This window comes from Apteryx mantelli, chromosome 1 (genome assembly GCF_036417845.1).
Source record: "Apteryx mantelli isolate bAptMan1 chromosome 1, bAptMan1.hap1, whole genome shotgun sequence".
NCBI classification, from domain to species: Eukaryota; Metazoa; Chordata; class Aves; order Apterygiformes; family Apterygidae; genus Apteryx; species Apteryx mantelli.
This window is the reverse complement of record NC_089978.1, coordinates 98731825-98757667: the sequence shown is the minus strand read 5'-3', so window position 1 is coordinate 98757667 and position 25843 is coordinate 98731825. Positions and strand designations below refer to the sequence as shown.

The 25843-nt window shown below is 40.5% G+C and overlaps 2 protein-coding genes across 5 annotated transcripts in view; one reads left to right on the top strand and one right to left on the bottom strand.

The window, feature by feature from the left end:
• The first annotated feature begins 1031 nt into the window (after positions 1-1031).
• Positions 1032-8688, top strand: GATD3 (glutamine amidotransferase class 1 domain containing 3). The gene is made up of 7 exons (XM_067298043.1): positions 1032-1248; positions 4104-4156; positions 4954-5067; positions 5442-5561; positions 6390-6482; positions 6815-6971; positions 7609-8688. The coding sequence occupies exons 1-7, from the start codon at positions 1135-1137 to the stop codon at positions 7735-7737; spliced, it is 780 nt and encodes a 259-aa protein (XP_067154144.1). The 5' UTR covers positions 1032-1134; the 3' UTR covers positions 7738-8688.
• Positions 8689-10124: 1436 nt separating this feature from the next.
• Positions 10125-25843, bottom strand: part of LOC106483655 (V-set domain-containing T-cell activation inhibitor 1-like) — a 39519-nt gene continuing 23800 nt past the window's right edge. For 2 of the 4 annotated variants that reach the window (XM_067298021.1, XM_013941629.1), the window contains 4 exons: positions 25122-25205; positions 24664-24716; positions 19707-20051; positions 14246-15878 (listed from right to left, as the gene is read on the bottom strand). In XM_067298021.1, the coding sequence (XP_067154122.1) occupies positions 15775-15878; positions 19707-20051; positions 24664-24716; positions 25122-25129 (510 nt within the window). In that variant the 5' untranslated portion in view covers positions 25130-25205 and the 3' untranslated portion in view covers positions 14246-15774. Of the gene's footprint in view, positions 10420-14245; positions 15879-16019; positions 17415-19706; positions 20052-24663; positions 24717-25121; positions 25206-25843 lie in introns of those variants that run through there. The other 2 variants (XM_013941631.1, XM_067298024.1) reach the window with 2 other exon arrangements.

The following is a 25843-nucleotide window of genomic DNA, read 5'->3' as shown; positions in this document are numbered from 1 at the left end:
CAAACAGAGATGTGCTTTTGCCTTATTTCACTCTTCATGTTGAAAACATTTCTGAAGATGGTAATTTCACAAGTAAGTTTTACATGGTGCAAGAACCTTGTGAGAGGGGCAGCATGTCGTCAGCTCTTATGTAGAGATAAGGATGTGTTCTGCTCCTGTAGTCATTTTGCTTAAGCTATAACAAGTTCTTAAGTTATCAAGACAAATTTTATGATGCACATGAAAGCCAATACAATTTTCCAGTGTGCTCTTGTCTATTAATGGGGGCAATAATGAAAACTGAATATTAGGTTTTAAGTCTGGTAGGCCCAAAGTTTGGTCTGATCTTTGTGCACATCTGCGCAGTTTGCGAGTCTGAAAGGATGGGCCAAGGGCAATGGGGTTAGGCCTTAAACGGCATCATTTTGTTACCTTTTTATTGCAGGTTCAGGCTATATCTGGAAACTTGCGTTGTGATTTAATTAGATCCAATCATATATAGATGCCTACATCTATTTCATCAGGAATGTTTTTTATGTAGTTTGGTTTCCTTAATAAAAGAAAGCCAAAACAACTAAACCAAAGCTTTTTTAAAAACTGATTTTAGCTTACTAGGAAAAGAAAGCTGGGGGGAGGAGGGGGACAGCAGTGTTGAAATTTGGCACTGTTTGAGGTTTCTTATATCCTTCTTCTGAAAAGGGGCAACTGAGAAGACCTTTTAGGAGGCAGTACTTTTTTTTTTCTCATTCCTTTAAAATTTTCTTTTTTTCTCTCCCTCTCTTTTGAAAACAACACACTATCTCACGAGATCCGGGAAAGCAAGCAAGCGTGCGGGGAGGCCCTCCTTGGCGCTGGTTTGTCAGCCGCCTTTTCAGCCTGGGGGCTGGGCTCGCCAGCCTCGCTGCCCGCCCGCGTCGCTGGTGAGCGCCCCGGCCCCGGCAATCCCACCGCGGCGGAGGGGCCGGGCCCCGCGGGCTCCCGCCTCGGGCGCCGGCGGCGGCGCTGCCCCTCCTGGCCGCCGGGGGCGCCGCAGCCGCCGCGGTCAAGGGCGTAGCGGCCTGCCGCCACCCGCCGCGCTCCCCGCAGCCGCCCTCGGCCCGCCGGGCTCCGCCGGCCCCTCTGCCCCTGCCCGTGCCCGTGCCCGTGCCCGGCGCGATGCTGGCGGCCCGCGGGCCGGCCCTGTGCGCCGCGCTGCGGCGGGCGGCGCCCGGCGGCCTGGCCGCCCTGCACGGCTCGGCCGGGCGCCGCCGCCCCGCCCGCGTCGCTGTGGTGAGTAACGGCCGCCGCGCCGGCGGGAAGGGGCCGGGGGCGGTGGGCCGCGCGGCAGCTCGGAGAAAAGGATATTTTATTTTATTTTTATTTTATTTATTTATTTTCCCTCCGCGCTGCCGCCCGGCGGGGCTGGTGTTGGCCCGGCGGGAGGGCAGGGGGGAAGCTGCGCTGGAGCGGTAGCCGAAAAGCAGCAAGGAAAAGCCGTAAGCGGGCGATCAGATGGAAAGCTGCGCAGACGTGGCTTGACTTTAAGGAAGGCAGGCCACAAGTGGGAAACAGGCCAGAGCTGGCTGCCGCCTTTAGAACGTATCTTTAAAAGAGTTGCTGGTAAGTTTCTTCAGTCTAAATTAGATGAAAAATGAAATAAAGGCAGCTCCCCGTTAAGGTTTTCAGTTCGAGCCTTGATGAATTAGAAGAGCTGTTTAATGGTGACAGCAGGTGGGGGGAAAAAGTTCCTGCAGGAGCATCTATTCAGAAATAGTATTTCAAGCAAGGGCAGGAGTTTGTATGGAAGTGTTCCCGACAGAATTTGATTGATAATTTCAAAATGATAACCCAAGAAGGCAGAAAACAGGAAAAAAAATGTGGACCTTGCAAAATACATTAAAACAAAAGCCAAAAAGCTTTTTTTCTTTCCCCAGACCTGTAAATAAAAAGAGTAGAAGAAAAGAAGCCAAGCTACGGAGAGCTAGGGATGGAATAAAGATGAAAAATAATTGAGGTCTCATTCAGAAATTAAAAGCTGCTTTACCCGAGATTTCTGAGAGGAGGTGGAGGATATTGAGCAAGAGAGCAAAAACAGGGTAGCTAATGGGAATGAGAATACAAACATGGCAGTCGCCCCACCCAAGGCACACGCAAGGCCTCCACATCTAAAACTTCTCAGAACAGAGGCCGGATATTCTCCCCTCTTGATTTTCTTCAGGATGTGAAAATTTCCCTAGTAAAGACTTTAAATAAATCTGCTAAGAATGACTTCCTGATTGGGGAAGAGCAAGTGTATTTATGATGGAAGAGAAGAACAATTGTATTTACATCAGACTGGAAGAGCCCTCAAGGAGACAGTCCTATCACTTTAATCTCTGTATCATGCCAGCCTTGAGAACATGTTTTGGGAACAAAACGAAATCTTAGCACAAAAAAGCAAGATTGTTGTGTTGAAAGGTACTGGTGGTGTAAGGCTGGAGGATGACATAAGTATGCAAAAGGACTAAAATACCATACACGAGGGAACTGTGAGGACTGCTGCAATAGAACATGCCAAAAGTTAATCACTCAATGCAAGGTCATGCAGTTAGGGATTAACAGCAGTAACTTTTTCTGTGAAGTGGGCACTTAAAATTTGGAAATGAGGAGGCAGAGAGAGAACTGGATGCATTCATCAGTAATAAGATGGCTATTTGCCGCCGAAGTGGTGTGACAGCAGGGTAGACCAGCATAATTCTAGGCAGTGCATGTCCAAAAGAGAAAATAATGTTACTTTTGAAGGCAGTGGTGAGACCTCTGGTAGATTACACATCACTTGTGTTACGGAAAGATAAAGGAAAAAAGCTGTGTGGGTGAGAAGGTGGAAGTCTGTGGTATGAAAGGAAGATTAAAAGAGCAAGCAGTTTGTTTAACCTAGTGAAAGGGAGGTTGAGACAAGGTGTAGTCCTTCTAGAAGTACATTAGGGAAAGTGAGTGGCAATTTAATCTAAAGGACAGTGAGCACACAAGAATGAATGGGTGTGAGCTGGCCATATTCATGAGTAAGTTTAGGCTGGCAGGTAGGAGGAGGTTCCTAAATATCGGAGCAGTGAGATTCTAGGTAGAATTAGCAGGGACAAAAAAACTAGTTTTAAATTAGATCTTACTCATTTGGTAAAGGTGATTGTCAGGCCTGTGATAGCTGAGGACTGGATGTTGTGGTCTGAAAGCCCTTTCCAGTCCCATATTTCTAAATGAGATAGTTTCAGTTGTGTCTGTTTATGTGCCTGCAATTAAAAACTTGTTAAGCTTCTAAAAACAGACAAAACCAGGAGGAGAGAGAGTAAAGTTAATAAATGGAGACTCTTCAATGGGAGTTGTTTTTTTTTTTTAAAAAAAAAAAGGCACCACAAACTTTTACGTATCATTTCAGAAACAAAGAAGGAATTCTTTGGATTTTTTTGGTTTTGTTTTGTTCTTACAAGCACTTTTTCTGTGTTTTTTTTTAATGTTTTATCTCTTTTCTACTACTTTATGAAAGACTCCCTCCACACATACAAGGATAGCTGAATGCTTTGTGTGTTTTATGCTCCTGTGTACGTAAGCAAATTGATGTTGAAAATTTGAAAGTATTATTACTGTGGTAATAAGGAAAAGTATGGCTAATGTAGCATACTTGGATTATGGAAAATGATTTAGCTATTGATCTCTGATGCGGCTCCTCAGACAGAAAGTCAGCAGCAGGTAAAATAGCATATCGTAAATGCAACCTTGAAGTGCATTTTTATCCCACTTCTGTTTGTTGTGCATCCAGATGAGAATATGTTTCACAAGGATAAGAACATCTCATAAATAGATGTATGATACTCAAAATAACTCACTGCATGCATAATAAAAGCGCACCTAAGGCTGTCTTGTCAATTTATCAAATCTGAGGAACAAATGTCTGAGACCTGTGTGTGACAGGTAACTATAAATAGAGTACACTGGTTGAACAGTATGTCAAACAGCAACACCAGGGCTAATAGCTTGATATTTACTGACCTGATAAAGACCTTGTTCCTAAAGCTGTGGATTTATTTTTTTTTTAATTTCACAGGGTGGGTGAAGGATTATGTAGGAATTTTTGGATCACCTGAAATGATTTCTTGATTTTCTTACTGCAGGTCCTGTCTGGTTGTGGTGTCTACGATGGCACAGAAATTCATGAGGCCTCAGCGTAAGTTGCTTTATGTAACTCTAGCCTCCAAAAATACCTGCTTTACATTAGAACGCTCTGAATTCAATTCCACTTCCTATGGGCTGTCAAATTTGCTGTGAAAGATTTGTGATAGTTTTTCTTCATTGGCCCATAAAGCTTCACAGTTTTCTCACAGCTTAATGAGAAATCAGGCTGCTTCCTTGCAGTACGCAGTGACTGTCCAAAGATCATACGCACTTCCTATGTAATGTCAGAGCAATAAGTTTGAGAGAGAGAGTCTTTCCTTTAGGAACAGCAATTCAGTTTTCTAGAAGCAAGCTCAAGCGAGATAAATAGAGACTTAATCACCTTGAGCTTTCATTTCTGGGCCTAAATCAAATGCCAGAATTGTTAATATTCAAGCTGAATTACTAATTCAATTCAATTCAATTCTTAGTATTCATTTCTAAAAGATGTTTGACCTAGGTCCAGGTTAAATATTCACCTAGGTATGCTAATTGTGGGACTCTTCTGTAAGCCTGAGGTCTTGCAATTAGATAGAAAATTTTTATTGTTCCCTGTATAAGAGCACCCAATGAAAAAAGTTGTTGTTGCTAGTTTGTCTGTCCCTACCTCCAGATTGACTTTTTTTTTTTTTTTCTCTGAACTCTGGTGTTATATAGAGTGATTTTGCTGCTACATGCTCAGTATGCTTTGGTAAGAGTGAGGGTTTTTTTCCTCTTTCAAAATTTGGTGGAATATTTCTAGCAAGACTTAGAGGCCAAATAAAGCCTCTCTTCTAAGGTTCTCAGCACGTTTTATCTCTGATTTTGTAGCATACTGGTACACCTTAGTCGTGGGGGAGCTGAGGTTCAGATGTATGCTCCAGATGTTCTTCAGATGCATGTCATTGATCACAGCAAAGGGCAGCCAGCTGAAGCTGAGTCAAGGTAAGAGCTGTGCTTAATCTGTTCTGTGACTCCTGGGTCTCGGTTTCATACAAGCTAGATGTTCTTCAGACATAGCATCCTGTAGCTGAACTTGTAGCACTTGCTGACTGGTTTTAATAGCTTTATGCTAGCTGGCATTTTGTTGGAGAGAAAAGCCTAAAGGCATTTTCTGGAGATTGCTGTATGCTTTTACTATATCCTAATGCTTACGTTTTCCAGTAGTGATGTTTTAGAAGCAGCTAGAGCTTCAGTTATTTGATGCCACTGTTCATCTTGCTTGTTCCACCGCCGACTTCTCTGCCAAATCTTTTTTTTATACTCTATTGTGCACAAATGCTTCATTTGTCTCATTGTTTAATTTCTGGTTCTTCAAGGAATGTTTTAGTGGAATCTGCAAGGATTGCCCGTGGTAAAATCACAAGCCTGGCTAAACTTACTACAACAGACCATGATGCTGTGATATTTCCTGGTGGATTTGGAGCTGCTAAAAACTTGTGAGTGCAAGTTATTATTAGACTCCTTTTTTATGACTCGCACAATAAAAACAGCAAGTAGTTAATGGCCTTCTCTAGTACGTTTGTAACCCTACCTAATTTACTAAGGAAAACTCCTTTCAAAGTGTTGGAATTAAGTGTTCAGTGCCGTTCATGTTGGTTTCCAGTTCTATTTCTTATTGGCACTGTCGCATTTTAAATTTTCCCAATAATATTGGTCAGAGTTCTAGAGTTTAGATAATGCATAAAAAGTCATTTTTCCCCTACCCTTGTGTTGTGTTTTTTTGGGTCTTGCTGAAGAAAGCAAAGGTAAAACTTCGCAAGTTTTGGATGTTGCTATATTTTCCTTCTGTTTCTTCATGTCCAAAGTGCCTGGCTACCAAAAAGTCCTGTCTTGCTTTAATAACAGTAAAACAGTGACTGGCTCAAAAAACCCCATGTGTTAGCCAAGTGGAAATCATGTGTTAACCTTCTGATTATCTTGTTACTGACCCGTCATTTTGTTGGCTTTGAAAAGCCTTTCCTTTTCTCTTTGTGTATTTTTGTTCTCTAATAAAATTGCTGTTCTGCTTTTCTGTAATCTTAGAAAGCTGATTTGATAATGCTTATTTCTAGATGTTTATCTTAAGTAAGGGGCTTTCTGACACACCAGAGCCTTAGAAGAAAGTCACTTTGGCTTAAGTAGTGTTGGTCTCCTACAGCATTTTTCAGCCACCTCTTAGAAGCTGCTGCATTTCCAATGACCCTTGAGAGCCCATCTCAGGGCTGGTAGGCATGTCTGTTTGTACATTTATACTGAGGTATGTATAAAGTTTCTTGTTGTGGCAGATCTACCTTTGCTGTTGATGGGAAAGATTGCAAGGTGAATAGAGAAGTTGAACGTGTCTTGAAAGACTTCCACAAAGCAGGCAAACCTATTGGGTACGTATGTTAGTTGTAGAGGGGTATTTATTTGATAGTATGAATGTGGAGACAAAGTATATTATGTGGAAATGTACAGCTGTTAGTGTTGGAACTAGAAAAGATATATTCAGTTTTGTATCACCTTTAGCTTATTTTTTAAATGTGTTTTTTGAGATGTGTATGTGTGTGTGCAGGTGTTTATGAAAGAAGAAGCTAAGAACATGTTGAGCAGAAGTTGCCTTTTGGTGTCTTTCAGATTAGTAAGAGCATGCGCATTTGAATCCTTTCAGTTATGACTAAGTTTTGAAAGAGTGCCATCATGGAATCTCTTAAAATTCCTTTTTTTGCAGTCTTTGCTGCATTTCACCAGTGCTGGCAGCAAAGGTTCTCTCTGGTGCTGAAGTAACTGTGGGGCATGAAGAAGAGGAAGGTGGCAGGTGGCCTTATGCTGGAACTGCAGGAGCCATTAAAGAACTGGGAGGAAAGCACTGTGTCAAAGAAGTAACTATATCCTTTCCCGTTAACTTCCATGTTGAGAGATAATTTACTAGTATGTTATTGCAGTAGTAAATACATATAGGATCTGTGCTTTTCCACTTAGTGTTTAGTGGGAATGTATAGTGTATATAGCATGTGATATGGTGCATGATAAGGCAATGTTGTTTCCCTTACACAGCTGCATAGTTAGAAGTAGTGCTCAGCTGTTTCGGTAGAACTGCCTTGGACACCTGGTAATACAGGCAGGCCAGAAATGCTGGGTGAATTTGCACATAAAACTGGCATGAGTCACAAGTGGTCAGTTTTCTCTGAGATTTTTTTTTTCTTTTCCTGAAGGCTAAAGCTGTGATCAAACAAACAGTACCCAGAGGCATTTGCTTACAGGCAGTAAGTTTCCCAAGTTTTCTTGTGTTTCTGAATGATGTTATTCCCACAGATTGCACTTGCAGTGTTTGTATTTCTGGCAAAATAACTTTTAATATTTCAGATTATAGGTTGCAGCTGTCTTTACAGCCGGACAGTAATATATTTGGAGGTGCTTATTTAAGGGGTAGTAGAGTTGTAAGGTTTTTGTCAGTGGCAGTTTATTTTGCAGATAGCATCTGCAAGTGAGGCATAGGCTGTGTTTTCCTTAACTCCCGTTTACGAAGCTCACGTGGATACAAAGAACAAAGTGGTCACTACCCCAGCATTCATGTGTGAAACGGAATTACATAACATCTTTGATGGCATTGGGGCCATGGTGAAGAATGTACTAAAGTTAACTGGCAAGTAAAGTGGCTATTTCTAAGAGTGAAACTATAGAAATGTTTAAATTTAGGGTATAGTATCAAAAAAAAATGGACCAATGGAAACATTTTCACCTGCTTTTCCTGTTCACGCTCTAATAAGTGCTGATACGAAGCTGATTGATTCCCAACTGTGGAGATTTCCAAGTGCTTTCCAAGAGAGGGGCCTGCAGGATGGCTCACAGAGTATGAGCAGTCTCACCTGAGACACAGAGCATTTCCTTGAGTTTTTTCAACCAGAGAGAGCTGTGCGGACGTGTTCAGAAACTGGCCATCACATGGCGCCAATGTCAAATCATTTCCGTGAGGGCAAAAAAAGACTAAAGGCCTTTCCAAAGCTGAGGGTGGATGTGTTGTAGGGCCATAGCAGATGGAGTGGCAGTGTAACTAGTGGGCTAAGAATGGGAATACAGAGGCAATAGCGCGTGGTTCATGGTTTAGGCAATTGGGCCCATATCTGTGAACTAAAAGCCCGAATCAACTGTGGTATCGTCAAGGGAACAGACATCTTCCACATCCTAATGTTACCTCAACATTATTTAAAACATCCGTGTTCTATTTTTCTGTTTTAAAGAACCCCTTTCCACAGAGGAGCCATTCTGAATATTATCAGCAGGATACATCTTACCTGTCACAATACTAGCACTTTGAAAAATCCATTGGTCCATTATAGCTAAAAAAGGTCTTGAAATGAAAGAGAAAATAATCCGCTGATGTGACACACAATTTTCTAGGATAATGTCCCTGTTAAAGAATGTGAAGCACAATTTTTTAGGATAATGTTCCTGTTAAAGTAGTTGCATGATTAGCAGTGGACAAAAAACAAATCTCAAGGTATCCTCACTTTCCTCACTTTAGGGTAATAAAGCTTTCTCCAAAGAAATATTGAATGTCTGGAAAAATGATGTATAAATAAATAAATTTCTGCCTTTATCTCATCCTGTTGCTTCATTTGCGTTTGATAACTGCCTCTGATAACTCATGCTGGTTGATATATTCTAGTATTTTTTCAGGACTCTTTCTCTTTACATTTCATCTTTTTTTTTTCTGCTGCTTTTCAGTTCTCATCATCTTTGAAGAATTTTTCCTATGTAGAATCCAGCTGAGTTCCCTTCCTCCTCCTCCAAGTTATTTGTTACCTTTCTATTGAGCAGCAAGCAACATTTCTGAAATTAAAAATAATTAAATTAGTACTCCTTGCACATCTTTTCAACAGCTGGTGTCATAAGCCAAATATCTTGCCCTGAGTTGCCTAAACCACCACAGTTTAAACCAAATGCATAAAGCCAGTTTTCAAGCATTTCAAATCTTCTGTTGTTCAGGCATTCCTTGGAAAGTTATAATACAAACTGGGAGAATTTGTTTTTCTTCTTGCCAGCATATACTCTCTTACTTTGGTTACTATGTGAAATACAGATGCATTAAAAATAATATGGTTATTTTCTCATCACGCCTGCTTCCCCTGATAATAAAGCTAAAGTACTTTTGATGTGGCCACTGAACTACTCTAACTATTAAACAAATGCTATATTAAAGTTCTTGTTACATGGCAGGTGCTAGAGGGAGCCCATATTTTTAAGGGACAGTTGCATGTTTCAAAAATTAAACATACCAGCCTCAGATTGGCCTGAAATACTATAAATGCTGTCTATAGCTGGAGGCTCACTAGGAGTTTGGAGTGTTTTTATTAGGGAGAGCAGAGAACAGGAATGAAGCTTAAATACGAATGGTGGGAATTCTCAGCCCGCTCAATCTGTGTTCATGGAAGGAGTGTTTTTGCTTCTGGAGCCTCTTAGCAAATGATTTATTTTTGTCACTAAAAAAATTATCTGTTGGGATTTGGAAGATCTGAAGTTGAAATCAAGGGTGGACACTGTTTTCTTTGAGGACTTCATAGAGATCCTAGCTAGCATCCTGTCTTGTGCAGATCACAAACTCCAGTGTGGTTATGAACAAATCCTACACGTTAAACAAGTAATCATGGTGGCAGACATGGTTCATAAAACGGATGTTGGACATATTCTGAAACAGTGTTATGTGTGTTTGTATATCAAATTTGATTGGAAATTTTCAGTGTCAAGTAGGTAATAAATAGCAGGAAATAAATAGTAAGAAATAATGCACTGTCAATGTATAAGTAAGTGCAAATAAAGACTTTCTTTTATGGAATTTGTTTGTACAAAAATGGATATTTGTGGTATCAGTTTTATATATGGAGTCCTGGCAGGGCATGGGAGAGGTCTGAATATCATAGGAAATATTCAGATCTTGTTTGAATCAAACAGAGAAACTTCAGTATTGTGTGCATAAAATGTAATGACATTTTTAGATGCATATCTTCCCTACATCTGCAGGACTTTTAAAAGAAGCATGGTAACATCATGAATTTCCACAAACAGAGATGGAATTGAAATCCCCAAAGCAGAAGAACAGCTGGTTCCCATGTTAACAGTAACATTATCTGCTACAAGAGTGATCTAAACTGAGCTGAACTCACGTACTCCTTTCTGTCCCTTTCCCTCAGGGGCTGAGAGTTCAATCTTTCCGTTGGCTCCCCTCACCACGGCAAGGCTGTGTGTGTAGGTAGGGTTTCTCGTATCTGCAGTTCCTAGTAAGGGCCGCTGTGGTGGCTTAAAGTTTTCCTTTTTTCTTGCTTAGATTAAGGTGTCCTGAGAAAAAGAAAAGATTTTTTTTAAGAAGTTGCTACTATCATGCCATGATGAGTTGTTGCAAGTTGGCAGGAAGATCATCCAGATGTTGCCTCTTTTTACGATCCTCTGAGATTCGTTCTTGAATCCGGATACCCAAATAATGGCGATCGCTAAGAGTCCAATGAGTCCCTTTCTAAGCAGATGCAACATTGGTCATGATGATCCCTGTCTCAGTGACTTCCATGTTGGAATATCTCACTGTCTTGTGCTTAGGATCAAGTATACAAGTTGAAAAGCTCACCTAGTTTGACATGACAGCTAAATAACAAGAGTTAGCAGCTAAATCATACAAGAGCATATTTGCTCTAAAAGGGTAGTCTTGAGATCAGTGACCTTTTGAGGGTAGGACTTTGAGTTGTAACTGGAGTACCTAAGGAACCAGCTCCTGCTCAGTGCCTGAAACCTTTCGAGGTGGTTCATAGAAAAAATGAGCCACCCAAAGAGTGTCAGTGCTGAGAGCTTAGGCATTTGGTGGGGACAGGACAGACTGCTGTGTAGTGGGGAAACCAGAGACAAAATATTATTTTCAGTAATAATCACATTTTATAGCATCTTTCTACCCTTCCTTTTTTTTTGTCATCAAGAGATAATGCTTTTTAAGGGAGAAAGAACCATGCACCCAAATTAACCTTTCTTTTTTTTTATTTGTGAGATGTTCTAATTCCACAGTGATGTTCTGAACACAAACCTTCAATATACAGATTTTTTTAAGGTTTTATATTAATAGAAGATCATCTAACTTTGGTAGAAGGGCTAAGACCATCATCTTGGCATTCAGCCAGCGTAAATTTGAAGGGAAATTCCATGTGTGTGTGAAGATTAATAGAAACATTTTTCTGCCAAGCTTGGTTTTTCCCTTCCTTTTCTATGGCTGTTTGGAGCTGCTAAGGGGTTTACTAGTTTCAACCAAGTGGACAGAAGTTTATGATTAATGTGTTTTGTTAAATGCCATCAGAAATAAGAAGTAAAAGAATACGTATATTCTTTGAGCCTCCATGAGGAGGCATGTTGTATTTGCCTTATGGAGCCTATGATTTTTGATCTGCAGAAAGCATTTAAGAGATTTATCTTACAGAAATGGAGTGGTGATAACTGTTTCTCCTGCTTCTGTTGGTTTTCTAGTGACGTGATGGGGTTAATTTTGGCAGGGAGGAGTTGTCAGCTTTTAGCAATTGTGTTTCTGCCTGATCCATTTTGCCCTCACTGATGATACAGGCAAGAACTGTTTTTACGAAATGTTTCTCTACAGAATGTTGCAATGACTTGTTTCATCGAAAAATTTGATAAGGATCCTTTTTTCCTGTAAAAGCAGAAATGAGAGTAGGGATTGTGATGCACTTTTAGCGTTTTCCTTGCGGTTTGTGGCTAGAAGAGACAGTCTTTTGAATGAACAAAGTGCCAGCAGGGGGCACTTTGTGAACAATGTTCTGTGCAGGTTTTCACTTACTCTTCAGGCACGGTATTCCAGCTGTTGTTTTATATATGACATTTTTGTGTTGACATTTTGGACACACAGAGGAAAATCAAGGAGGTACTGCTTCCTACTGGTTTAGCAAAAATAAATAGAAGTTCATTGCCATCTTAATGAATGCATTTGTTCAGCTGTCTTGCAAAGACTCATTTCTTCAACACTCTGAACTCCTTTTTATCCCCCTGAAAGCACAGTATAAAGCAGACTTACATGAAGCTATAAAACCATCCTGTGATATAATTATCACTGAAAAATAAGGAAATATGTAGTATAAAGCTATAAAAGTATACAATGCCTTTTTTTTTTCTTTTTTTAACAGTAGTGCTGTCATAGTTAAGATGACCTAAATACAAGGTTTGTAGACAGAGTCTTTTACCAGGCCAACTAATATTCCTGGAAGAAAATGAACTGTTTCTTCTAGGGTTTATGTGTTTGCAAGCTAGCAGTTTACCTGTGTATGTGTTTGTATATGTATGTGTGTGTGTGTGTGTGTGTGTGTGTATATATATATATATTTTTTAATTTTTATTCTTTAAGAATGGCAGTTTAAATAATCCTCCACCTGCAAATAATTGAGAGCTGCATTCCAAGACTTGAGTCTTTGGTTTAGGCTGTCTTTCTTCTTCCCTCCCATGGCTTGCAGTGGCTGAGAGAGCGCTTACTTGTTATATGAGTCAGCCTTAGCCCTCAGAAATATAAAGGAACTAATATTTGGCCATCTTTTCCAAGATGATTTCAGTGGTGGTCAGAATCTCTCAGGCAATAGACAGTGAGATAGGGGAAGAAAAGGGACTAAACTTGGACAATTTCAAAAGCTGAAACAGAAGTTGCAACAAGGATTGCATTACCCATAGTAACATAATTTCCTGCTGCTTGTTTGAAAAATAATCATTTTCCATGTCTATTTTCAATATTTTTTAGTTCTCTTGATTAAATTGCTGAGTGGCATGCTATGTGAATGACTGACCTCAGCCTTAGCTGAAATAACAGTAGAAATTCTGCACCAAAGCAAATTGCATTCATGTCTATCTGGGCCTTTTCTCCCAAAGCATTTAGAGCTGAAAGGAGCTCAAGGAAAACCATTAACCAGTAAAATTGGCCTCTCTGTAAAATTAGACAAATACAAGATGAGCAAACAAACTCCTTTTTGCCTCTGTCTTACTAGCGTCACTGTCAAGCATGAAAAAACAAACTTGCTTTTGCTGCCATCCTTTTTCAAGAATAATGCACAAGAAATAATTTTTAAGAATTTCCATAATGTGGCAGATGATCAGCCTGTGCTCTTGCCCTATGAAATCTGTAGGCACAGGCCACGAATGTACTGCGAGAGAGGTAGAGATTCCACCTTCTTAAATGTGTGAATTGTTTTGGTGCTCCTTAGTTTTTCAAGCTAACCCTAGTTCATGTTGAAACTCTGGAGACCACAAGAAGCATGTGCTGCTCATGTTCTGCACATTAAGTGTACTTTGTGACATTCGCTTAGTGGGTCATCACACAGGCAAAGAAAGTGCAAATCATTCGAACCTTGCCTTGCAGTCTCACAAGAAAGATGAATGGTTATGTTATCACTGGGAATGACATTAACTACAACTTGTGAAAATATGATGAACGGGGATATTTAAACATCCCAAATGCTGTTGCAAATCTGAGTCATAAAAAACTAGTGTTGTAAGGGACATCTAGAAGTCACGCAGTCCGTCTTCCTCAACCAGTTACCCTCTTGCCTCCAGCTGCTCATATGCTTACTATGATTCATGTCAGTTTGCAAGGCAGGAAGAATCACTTCTAGGGGTGGGAGAGGCTGAGGACTGAGGGAACTGGGCCTTCCTCATAAGCACCAGCTAGCGCAGTGCCTGCTCTTGTGCATGTGACTAGAATGTCCTTTTGTGGCTGTCCCTCTCCACAGCAGTGAGGCTATGTTCCAGCCCTGCGTGCCCACATAAAAGTATTTAAGTAGGTGTTCATTTTCTTGCCCAAGAAACTTTTGTGCCTGTGTAGTCACACAGCTTGCACTTGTGACTGGAGGGGCTTGCTTCGTTTGCATGCCTCAACACCTTTTGGAAAGTGGATGGCCTTTAAGGCGTTGTAAGGAGATCTGAGGAATCATGTTCTTGAGATGAACGTGGGCAGCTCAGACTTTCGGAGTTGGGGCAGACAGGCCTGTACAGATTCTACTTCTGCATTTTTTGATTGCCCAGGGAGCCTATCAAACTCTAGGAACAACTGGAATACAAATAAAGAAGCGTACCAAGATAATGTACCAAGTGATTGCTCTTAGCAGGTTTTTTTTTCAGAATTTAAGGCTTTATTTTTAATTAACTCTTCTGTTTTGAAAAATATATATAATCTGAGACAAACGATGTTTGGAGGGTGGGACAAAGGAGACAATCACAGTATGTCTGTCTTTCAGTATTCAAATCTGTCTGCTAAATGGGTCCCCAGTTGCTATACTAAGCTGCTCTGTAGCAAGGGCAGCCTGAGTACCAACTGAGCTTCACTGCTGCAGCAGTGCACACTGCGTGTGGCATTTTGTCTGTTTTCCCCACCATGGGGAAAGGGCCATTTGCCAGTGAAAGTCAAAGTTAACAATCTTTACCTCAGTGGGTACTATTTTAAGCACTGTTTTATACAGGTCCTTTCCTTGCAAAAACAGCACCGTCTTTCTTCTGGAAGGACGGTGGAACTGTTTCAAATCAAAATGACTTTGTGTGCGTCCTTATGAGTCACTTTCCTCTGCTTGAGGGCGCAGGCAAAAGGACTGCATTGTATTCGCCACTCTTCATGCCGACCAAGGTGAGCAGTTCTCCAGACACTTCTCAGTTCTGTAGTAGTGCAGTTGCAAAGGCTCCGGCCTGACACAAAACTTCTGTACTTTCTTGATACCCTTGGTAAACAGGATCCTTTCAGTCTTAGCTTTACCCCAGACATCTTGTACTACTTGCATTGAACATTTTACCTGCATGGGTAACAGTTATCATTCCTTGACCAGTTTTTAATTCCTTTTTTCATCTGAAGGTATCATTCTTAAACAAGAAACAGTGTCACAATATCAATCTTTTATCGCACAGTTCTAGCTTAAGAATACAGCTTTTGCCTGATGATGACATTTACTTTCATGGCAAGAAGAGGAAATACTAAATTCAGCCTTCTAAAGCCTTTGACTTATCTAGAAGTGGGTTTTGTAATAATACAGCACTTTTTTCCTCTGCACTGAAGTTTTCTAACCTCCCTCATCTTCATCTGTCAGCTTTACCCTTTTGCTGAAGAAATAGTTCATTTCTTTGGGGGTGGGAAAAAAATCACTACTGATAGCCATGATGTTTAAGAGTAAAAATAGAAGCTAAAGTTCCGCAGGCTCAGATTTCACAAGGTTTCCATCCTTACGTTTCACAAAGACAGCCTCTTCCTACTTCCAGTTTTTATCTGACACAGAGGGTAATTACCCCTTCTCCTTTCAATTTTCTCGAAGGACTGTAGATGGGATCTTAAGCAAAAGCTCTCCCTGGGGCCAGTTATAACATGATGATGTGGCTTTGTAGGTCTTCATCTAAACTGCAGTTGTCATTAAAGCAAAACCATCAAATACTAAAATGCTCACATTGGCAGCGCTAAAACTGGGCTTCAAGAAACAAATGAAAAAGCAGGCTTGCCACCTCTGAATTTTACTGCCTTTGGTTTCTTTTGCGCACCAAAATACAGGACATAAACCTAGTGCTCGGTGTGTTTCCAAATATCGGTGCCTCTGACGTGTCTCTGAAGCAGTCCTAACCTTACAGAGCTATTTTGTACAGCAAGGTCCTCTGATGAGGAGAACTTCCCAAACCGAAGTTTAGCTTTCCCAGTCACAAATGCCAAACCACCAGCGTTACCAGGAGATGAAAAGAGAGAGCAAGTATATCTAGTCCCTGTGCATCACCAGGACTTCTTGGGGAAGCCTGACTGTTATCTGAAAGATTAAAAAAAGAAAAAGCTTTCATGTAACTAGTGGCTTGACAAGAAGCGCATTTGAAATTTGTGTGGCATTTTACTGGTATATTTTACATGAATGCACTGAGGCAAAATTGTTTAAAACATCATGTGGGTTTTGACTCTTCTGCAAAATTCTGCTTTGTGTGTGTGCATGTACCATCCAGAAAAAGCCAGTCTTAAGGGACTGTGAGAAATATATATATATTTTTCCTTCACAGAAGAGGCACAGATACTCAGCAACAATAAATACAGTGTTCATTTCTGGGGTGACTTAAGAATTTTTGTTCAAAGTTCTGATAGAAAAACAACCAGAAGAGTATACCATACATTATCATCAGCTAGTCAAGGGCTTGAGGCAGGCATTTCTAGTAAGTGTCCTTAAATAATGGTAGTAAGTATTGAAATAACTAGGCCACAGACTCTCAGATGGTAGTACTTACACCACTGCTACAGAAGCCACTGCATAGCCTGGCACAGAGCAAAGACTTTACCCTTGCCAAGGATGGTATCTGCAACCAATGCTGAGGATGAAAAAAGATTTTGAACCCCTGACTAAAGCAGTAGAGATACTTCTTCCATCACTGTTCAGGTCAAATGCCTTCTCTGGGAAGATGAGGCTGTATAATCTTGTAATTCTGTGCCACTTCTTGGGCTGTTCCTATTGCTGTAGTGTCTCAGCCCTTTCAGGTAATGCCTTTCAGTGTGTCACTACAGTTAACTTGTCACTAGTATGGGTCCTTCCTCCCCTCTTTCTAGGAGGAGTATAATGCAATGGCATGTAAGGAACCTGTTAATATCTGGTAGTCCTCAGGAACACTCTGAGGTAAATGTAAGATTATAACAAGTTTCCTCTCTTCTTGAGAGCTCTTCCAGGCCAATAGACTATCATTTTTACCCAGAAACTAACTTAGAACCTAAGTTTCTATTGACCCAGAAGGAGTCTCCCAAGAAACCCAAAGTAAGAGGAAAATTAGGCTTTTTAATACAGTTAACGAAAAAAGTCAACCTAGCAAACAAACAAACTGAAGTGAAACTGAACAAACCTTTTTCTGTTTTATATAAAATATGACCTATCTACTGATCTGTTTATAATGAAGGCAAAGTGTGGGAATTATTTGTGCACGCAGTCTCCTTGTTCTCAGCAGGTCCTTTAACATCCGAAGTTCCAAGTGCCTCCCAGGCTCAAGACTAATACAAAACAGATTCACTTCCTCCCTCTTTGTAAAGAAATTGCTGGAAATACAAAAATTGGGAGCTGAGGCTATATTTTTCTTAAAATAATGTTGACAATAGCAAACATTTTTTTTCTTTTTATAAAAAGAATTATGTTGCAAAAGTTAGACTTCTCTTATTTCGTCCATCTCCAAGGCCCCCAAACCCAGAAACGCAGAAACCTTCCGGTGCTTGCAAGTGTGTAGTTGTTTGTTCTCTTATAGCAAAATTCAAACACTTCCCCTTCTCCCAATCTTTTTTTTTTTCAAAAGAAATATCTTTTCATGATAAGAAATAGTTCCTGTTGAGAAAAAGTTGTCAGTTGTCAGTTAAATATATATACAAATATCTCCTTTAAATACACATAGTTTACACTCACCCCGTTTCTGAGAAACCTCCATTGCTATTGCATTAAAAAGTATGATAGTTTCATATTTCCTGTGGAAGGTAACAGCTAGAGATACTCTACCCCCTGTTTTTTTTGTTTTGGGGTTGTTTTTTTTTGGCTTTTATAATGCTATAACTTAGTGCTGTTAAGGCATAAGATACCATCTGAAATTTAACCTTATATTCTTTAAAGACCTCTAAGTCAGTGAAAGGAGCTATCCTAGGTCCAAAGAGGATATTTCCTGTAATTTTTAAAGTTGTTTATTATTCATGCAGTATAGAGCTGAAATCTTCTATGTGATAATGAGATGAAACAGTGCAATGTTTCTCTTCCTTTGTTTCTGTTTGAGTTCATTGCTGCATCATATCTTGATCTGGCTCTAATATCTTGTTGTGGCCAAACTTACTACATTAATTGCAGTATTATTTCCTTAATCTACACTAAGTAAAATAAAAATTACAGCATTGATTTTTATATAACAAAATGTTACGGGTTTGATAATAGCAATTTAAGATTTTGTAGGGCTAATATGAATAATTTTTGTTAGAAGCAGGAATTTTATGGGAGAATTTCCTGAGGATGACGTGTCAGAGCTGGACAGCCCTTATGTATTATATTCACTCAAGAAGTGTTTACAAATGACCCTAAAGTAGTTCTGTATTATGATTAAATTTAGACTTCAGCATCTACATTATACTTCCGAATTGCCTTTGGATGAGATCCATTTCAATTTTCCTGCAAGAATAACTCAAATCTGGCAGTTCATTCATACCAACCTAATTTACAAAGGCCTTTTCTTAACTCCAGGAACTGAATGGCTTCCACATTACTTGTTTTTTATTGGCTTTTATGGTGCTTATAATGGTAAGTAGCTTTATGGACTAGGGATCACTGGCATTTCAGTAATTCTCACTGTGTTCTAGGTTTGTGTTCGTGGTGAAGATATTCTTTTCCTGTCCTGGATAGCTGTACTTAAATTTGTGTTTTGCTAGAATCAGTAAGAGAGAACAAGCACCAAAAGTCTCTTGGACTCAAAGTGATTTGTTTAAGCTTAGAACAGGAAAAGGGTACCAGTAATTGATCTAAGAGTTAGGGTTTTTTTTCTGAGGAAGAATACATTTGCCAAACAAATTGAAAGTTTAAATGTGATCACAAAATTAAATCAGAGCAAAGGACACTTCACTTCTCCCAAAAATGAGATGATGAAAACATTTTGGTTCTGCATTTTCAAAATGTTTTTTTTCACTTTGAAAACTGCAAAACATTTCACTTCTAAATTTTCTGAAAAAAAGTATTTCACTTTACATTTCAAAAACATTTTTCTCTTAAGAATGATGTGCATTTTAAAAAAGACTTCAAAAGGGTATAAATTACTTGAAAACAAAACATATCTTTAAGCTGAATGAAGTGTGTGTGGTTGACCAAAATGAAAGTTTCCAGCTAATTTGCTCAAGCAAAACAAAATCTTAAAAACTCATATTTTGTTTTGACCTATATCCCCTTTTTTAATTTGCTTTTTCAACTGGTCAATTGGTCAAACTGAACAACCCCTCATTCTGCTGGCTATGCTTCTAGGTAACTCGAACATGTAAGCTTCGTATTTGGCGTTATTCAAACAAGTCTTACTGTATCATTCATTTTATGAGGGTAGAAAAATAATTTTCTTGTTGCAGGAGTCCAGCCTTGCCACCAGATATAGATCTTCCAGCTACAAGTGAAAAGGTAATTAGCACCTGTCTGTCTTTGATCTGAAAGGGTGTATGACCTGGACTTTGGATCCAGTTGCCAGAGATTAAGCTAATCTTGATTCACAGATTCAAGTCCAAACAGTGAAAGAAACTCTCCCATTCCTCTGGGGACAAGGTGGATGCAGGACAATACAGAAACATAAATAACCACACGCTGAAAAAGCTAGGAGATCTCATTACCTAGCTATGGATCCTGTAAAGGGAGGGGGAAGGCGCAGGGGGCTTGCCTTCAGCAGTCCTGCTGCTTCTGTGGATATGCAGTGCTGAAGCTTAACAAAGATGTCTATTTTTTTCCTTCTCCCATCTTATTCTTCCAACAAAAGTAACAAACAGAGGGAAACTGAGTGGATATTCACTTTAAATTTTGGATTCATTCCAATCAATGGCCGTATTTGGGTTGTGTCAGCAAGAAATGCTCCCGTCAACTCCCTCCCTCTGAACTAAAAAAAAGTCTTACCTGATACATCGAGTTTAATTTTAGATTTCTGTGTTTTGTTGGAGAGAGCCCTAGCCTGTTTATAGATGCAAGTATATACAGCTGCATCCTCTAATCGGATGTTGGAAAGCTGTAGGGAAAAGTTGCCATGCTTCACCTCATCCAAAAAAAGACTGGTTCTGCCACGATAATTTTCATCCTGGTACCTCAGTGAATCTTCCCCATTGTGAAAAAAATGCACTAAAATAGACTCTATCTGCCAGTAGAGCTTTGAATCGGAAACATCCAGCTCTCCAGGAGAGGTGATGGTACAAGGCAAAATGACAGTTTCTCCAACAAATGCATGGCACGTTGTGTCCAACTGACCTGGAATAAAAAACAGACAACTTGCTCAGTGGGCAGCAGAGCTAAGGACACCAGGTTTCCTATATGTTGGCTTCCTTACAACTTTATTGCCTCTCTTCCCAGCCTCCTGCTCCCAGCCATGGAGGAAGCAACATGTGCCGTGACATGACCTGAGGCCCATGTGGGCTGATTGCCCAGCCAGCTGTGCAGCAGGGCAGATGTTGCTGCATGCAAGCTGCATCCACTTCTTCAGTGCTGGCACTGATTTGAGTTTCCTTAGCTAGGGATTTTTCTCCAGTTTCTGGGAATCTTAGTCTTTGAGATCAGGTGTCAGATTCAATTGAAATTAGTCAGTTTGCAATGGAAGAAAAGCATGCAGGGAAGTGAAGATTGGCAGACAACATGACTAAACAAGTTTTGTTTTTGTAGGAGGTCTGGCTAAAAAAAGGGGAAGTGTGAAAAGGGTGTTATATTGTCAAGAGAAGAATCCTGGAAAAGTTTGATCTCCCTCAACTCCCATTGCTCGCCTGTCAGATCATGGCTCCTGTTGTGTAAATAATGTGCTGGAGTCCCCTTCTCCCTTCCTCTGCAACATCTTGAAGATGATCTGACAGAAAGGGGTAATTTTCTGCAGGTTTGTTTGGATGCACTCAAGGATCTTGCCAACTGTAATCTCTGGGTCTCTCATAGTATTTGATATAATTATTCTTCCAACACCCCAAAAAGGAGCACTGTCATTCCCATTTTAAAGATGGGGAACTGAAGCACAGAAAGGCTAAATGACTTTTCCAAGGCCTCAGGGAGATAGACTATTGATCTCTGGGTGTAGTTTGTATCTGTGGCCTGGACATTTGATGGTAATGGTACCAATTGATTCCAACAAATGCAAGAATCATTGTGTATTAGTGAGTGTAGCATACCGGTGAACAAGCAGGCAGACAGGTATGGCAAGAAAACAAATATATTGCAAAATGTACACTATTCATTTAATAACTTTGGTGCTAATTATTTTCATAAATTCTTCCAAGTCAGTTGAAAATACACTATAACTTCCACAAATGGAGGGATCTGCTATTACCAGGTAGGACAACTTTTACTAGATTTTGCTGTAACATTTTCCAGGGGAAGACTGGGGGGTGGGAGAAGGACTCTATGCCTAAGTAGCTGTGCTTGATTTAGAGTATAAAAGTAAGAGTTTTTAAAGCATAGACAACATAGATCCCCCCCTACCCTTACTGTCTTGAGAGCTCAACCATTTAAAGATTGTATCAGTCACTGATGAGGTTTTGCCTTTCTCAAGAGGAGCCTGAATCACAACAGTATCTAAATAACTGTCTTATTTTATTTATAATGAAGTTCTAGCTACTATTGAACTGCCAGAGCACATACAGCTCTATACTTACCAAGGAAAGTGCCTCAGCCCTGCAATAATTTATTGCTAATTATCCTTCCCCTGGGAGTGCCGTTAGCTGTACCCAGCACAGCTGGAAGAGGCACCACAGCTGAGGAAAGGCAGTGAGGGGATGGGAGCAGCCCAAGAGCCATCCCTGAGCTGTGTGGGTCAGGAGAGCTGAGCAAGGCTGTGCTTAGCAGAGCCACTCCAAGGCAGGGCTATTCCCTGGGTTTTGCTGACCATGGTTAGCTAGGTATGGGGCAGAGACAAATGTCTCTGAACTGGCTGCAGCTGTTTTGAAAACCCAGGAAGAAGTGAGCCTCAGAAGAGCTTTATAGTGAGAAGAGCTGTGCCCCCAGGAGGCTATTAATACTGAGAATGCTCACAGCATACTCTGTTGCATGTGGATGAAGAAAAGATAATTCTGAAATCAACAAAATGTATAGCTCTATTAAGAAAAACAGGCAATAAGCACTTGCTTGAAGAGCAAAAGAGGAAAAAAGAATGTTCATCCTACCTCTTGATTCTCTTCACTTTTAAATTTGATACTCATTTTGGAATTGTGATGCATCAGTCTCATCTACCTTCTTCTTGGCTCTTTATTCTTTTTCTGAAGTTTGAGGACAGCAGTGCAATAATTTGGGCCCAGCATAACTATTCTTTTTCTGCATGATATGGTGAATGAACCTCATACTGCTTGTGATGAAATAAATAGACACCTGAGGGCTCCAACCCAGCCTGCTCTACTCTGCTTACAGCTGGTAAAGCAAGGGTAGCCAGGAGCAAAATAGATGGCTCTATTGGAGTTGGTTGGGACAAGGAACAGATGACCAAAATCTGGCTGCAATGATTTATCTAACAGAGCTGACAGGAAGGCGAGGTCTCTTGTAGATGGCATGAGCAGGCTTCTAGATGCAAACTGAATAGAGGCCCTTATGAAAGCTAGCTCTGAGAAGAAGGCTCAGGTTATGCTGAAGTCTGACTAGGTGATATTATGTGAGGTTTCTCACTGAGGACCTTGACACACCTGAAGGAGTGGAATAGGGAGTTTCCTGGCCAGAAGACTGAAACACTCATGCAGGGAGCACCAGGGATGGTGGCAGCCTGCTGCTGGGGTGCATGAAATGAGGTGAGCAGCGCTTGTCTGTTTTGCCTTGTGGGCTGTGCGTGTAGGATGTGGTATTGTGCAGATCTCTACCCTGGAAAAAATGTGTTGGCATGTGGCTTTCACTTGCAGATGTAAGACTCAAATGTTAAGTTAGACTTTAAAAAAAAGATTGTTTTTTAAGTGCTGGCAAGAGCTTTAGATTATCAAGGTGAAGCTGAGTGTGCAAATTTAAACTTTTTATAGGGATAAACTAGGATTTCTATAGGGAATAAACACTACTTCTTCAGTATGCTGTTGTGAGCTATGATCCATTGTTGCTGCTAAAAAATGACTCTTTGCTGAAAGCTCTGCTATTGTTACACTGAATTTCTGTACAGAACTTTCAACAGGTAAAAAAAGTTCCTACAAGAAGCCAGAAAGAGGTATGCTGCAGCCTGGCTTTTCAGCAAGAGATGGGGTAGTTATTTAGTAAAGCATGTAAAAACCAGGGACTGCAAGTGCCATAGGATTATGATCTGGGGTAACTTTTAGCTCCTTGGTTACTATGCCAGCCCCTAGGTCTCTCTTCCCCCAGTCTGAGACAAACTAATAGCTGGGTATCCCTTGGGCTTTTTATATCCTTGTGGTCAGATTTCAAGAACCTGCTTCCTTCTGTCGCTACATGGGAATTACTCAAGGACTGGTGTGTCGGGTAGTGGGCAGAGGGTGATGCAGGGAAGCTCATAAAGCCTGACTTTTAGGCCACTGATGATGGTATCTTTTGTAAGGCAACCAGACTTGTGTATTAATTATGTACTGCCTATACTGGGAGATTCTGAGAAGGCAGTAGGAGATCTGGAGTTTACGCCTTGAGGAGAAGGGTCTGGAAGTGGGAACTTTTGAGTCTGTCATGTTCACTGGGCTATGAGAATACTATTCCAGTTCTGACAAAGAAAGCGAAGCAAAGATCCAGAAGTAATGGATTAAACGGAAAAAAATGCTCCAATGATAGAAACAAGGCAATGGGGGATTTATTCTCTTGTGGTTTTGAGTATCTGTGAGCTTGAACTGAAATGTGTTATCCTGACAAGGCAACATCTTGATTCCTTACAAGCATGTCTCGCCTATATGCAGAAGTGTCTGTAAAGGACTGGGCTGTCTGCAATCCCACTTCCTCGCTGAAAAACACTGAACTTGCGGTTTCTTATTTTAAGGGGAAAAAAATGAGCCAAAGCGTAATTATGTAAATGTCTCAGGGTGGCTGTGTGTGTACTGCTTCACTGAAAGAGTACATCTTGAGTGGCAGCAGACTTCTCACATTGCTCCATGGAGACGTACGAAAGTTCTCTTTAAAAATGACAATCATACGTCCAGAAGAGAGGGCGCAACTAGTTCAAAACAAAGTATACCTTTCTGAGCCACTGCAGCACTTTCTGAAAGCAAGGCACTCCAGAACAAATGGAAGAGTCTTGACCACAGACAGAAATCTCAGTATTGCTGAATTTAAGCTTAAAGCAAAGAAATTACAGGGATTTGTTTCTGTAGCTTGTAGAAGGATCCCTCAGCAGTGCATACTAACCTATCTTTTTCATATGAAAGATGATGACATCTAACATAGACAAGGCCAGAGAGCCAGCTCTGCTAGAACTTGGTAGTGTGTGTGCTAAGATTCAGGGTGAGAGAGAGCAAGAGAGCATGTGCAAGAGCAGGCTGCACAGCTCAGGCTGCTCATGCGATTGGGCTTCAGTCCTTTCACTTACCTGGTTATCCCTGTAGAGAGCCCAGCAACCGAACAGATTTAAATACAAAACCAGATGCAAGACAATTGGGGTTATAAAGATGACTTGGAATCTGATTCTCCAATATTATGGAGAAAGGGGGGTACTCTAAGGATATGGGCACGATAAACTTTATAGGTAGAGGTTTGTGGGCCTGAAATACCTAAATCTTGAAACCACTCTTTCAGTTATAGTTTGTCTGAAAGCTATTACCTGTACCTTGTCTTGGAATGTGATGGGATGCATTCAAAGCAAAGTGTGTCTCTGTTTTGCTCAGCTCAAAGTTTCTTACTGGATCATTATCATAATTGCAGTTTGGGTGTTCTTGTGTAAATATTTCCACAAATTCCTAGATGTGTATTATGGTATATTTACCTCTGGGTAGAGATGCAAACAGTAAACAGGCAACCATCCAGAAAGCATTCTCCCTAATGAAGTGAGAGAAATAGAGAAATGCTGAATGCTTTGTTGGAACGCTACAGCAGAGATCAAAGGCTTTTTCTCCAGCATAATTTATGCCCTGTTTCACAACTTCCTCATCTGTGAAGAAAATCTGGATAGAAATCTGTGTGGATTAGAACCCCTGTCTTGTTTCATCTTCTAGTCTTTGGTGAGAATCACAGCTTTTCTCTTTATATGTGAGCTTTCTCAATGGCCCTAAGGGGCTTCAGTCACAAACACTAGGTCCGTAATTCCTTCTTCTGTTCTCATGTGGGCAAAGTTAATTGTGTATATATAGTTTGCTCTTGAAATTATTTTTCTTTGGTAATGAAAACAAATTCTCTCTGTCCCCAAGCTTCAGCTGCTCTTCAATAGAAGGAAAACTAGCTTACCATCTCATTTTTGTGGCGTCCCAGTTGCTAGGAATCGTCCCGTGTCACTAAATTCACCAGGTACTTCAGCTGTGACTTTTGCCTCTATGAAAACAAAAGAGCAAAAAGCATTTTTTTTTTTCTCCTCTCCACAAGAACTTCTCTAGAAGGGACTAGGATGTTTATTGCACCTAGTGGTTTGCTGAGGTACAGTTTTTCTTCTTTCACTGTGTGTATACAATACCAAGAATTTATTTTCATGTGTAGGTTGGATATGAGTCACAAGCAATGCAGTCAGTGACCAGCTGTGAGCTTTCAGCCCTTTGTAGGGGATTCTTCTATAGCCAGATAGGATCAAAAAAGATGGTGAAACCTAATGGGTGTCTAGTAAAACTGTATTTGTCAAGACATGTAAACACTATCCCTACTACTCTACCAAATACTATTCAAGCTGCACATCCACCAACAAAATTCAGTCAAAACTAATAAGCCTGTAAGGAAAATACTGATTAAAACATCTTTTCAGTAAGCTCTCTGAGGAAGCTGTTAAATCAGCTACTTTCTCAAGGAGGCAGCAACCAGAGCGAGGAAAAAAGATGTAGATTTTTGGGCTTCCCCCCCTCCCTGTCCTGTTCCCACCTCCTCTCAGCACCTTATGGAGTGCAAGTATGTGAGTGATTGATTGTTCCTCCCCAGCATGCTGTAAAGACGGTACTGACAGTGGAACAGGTGGTTTAGCCAAG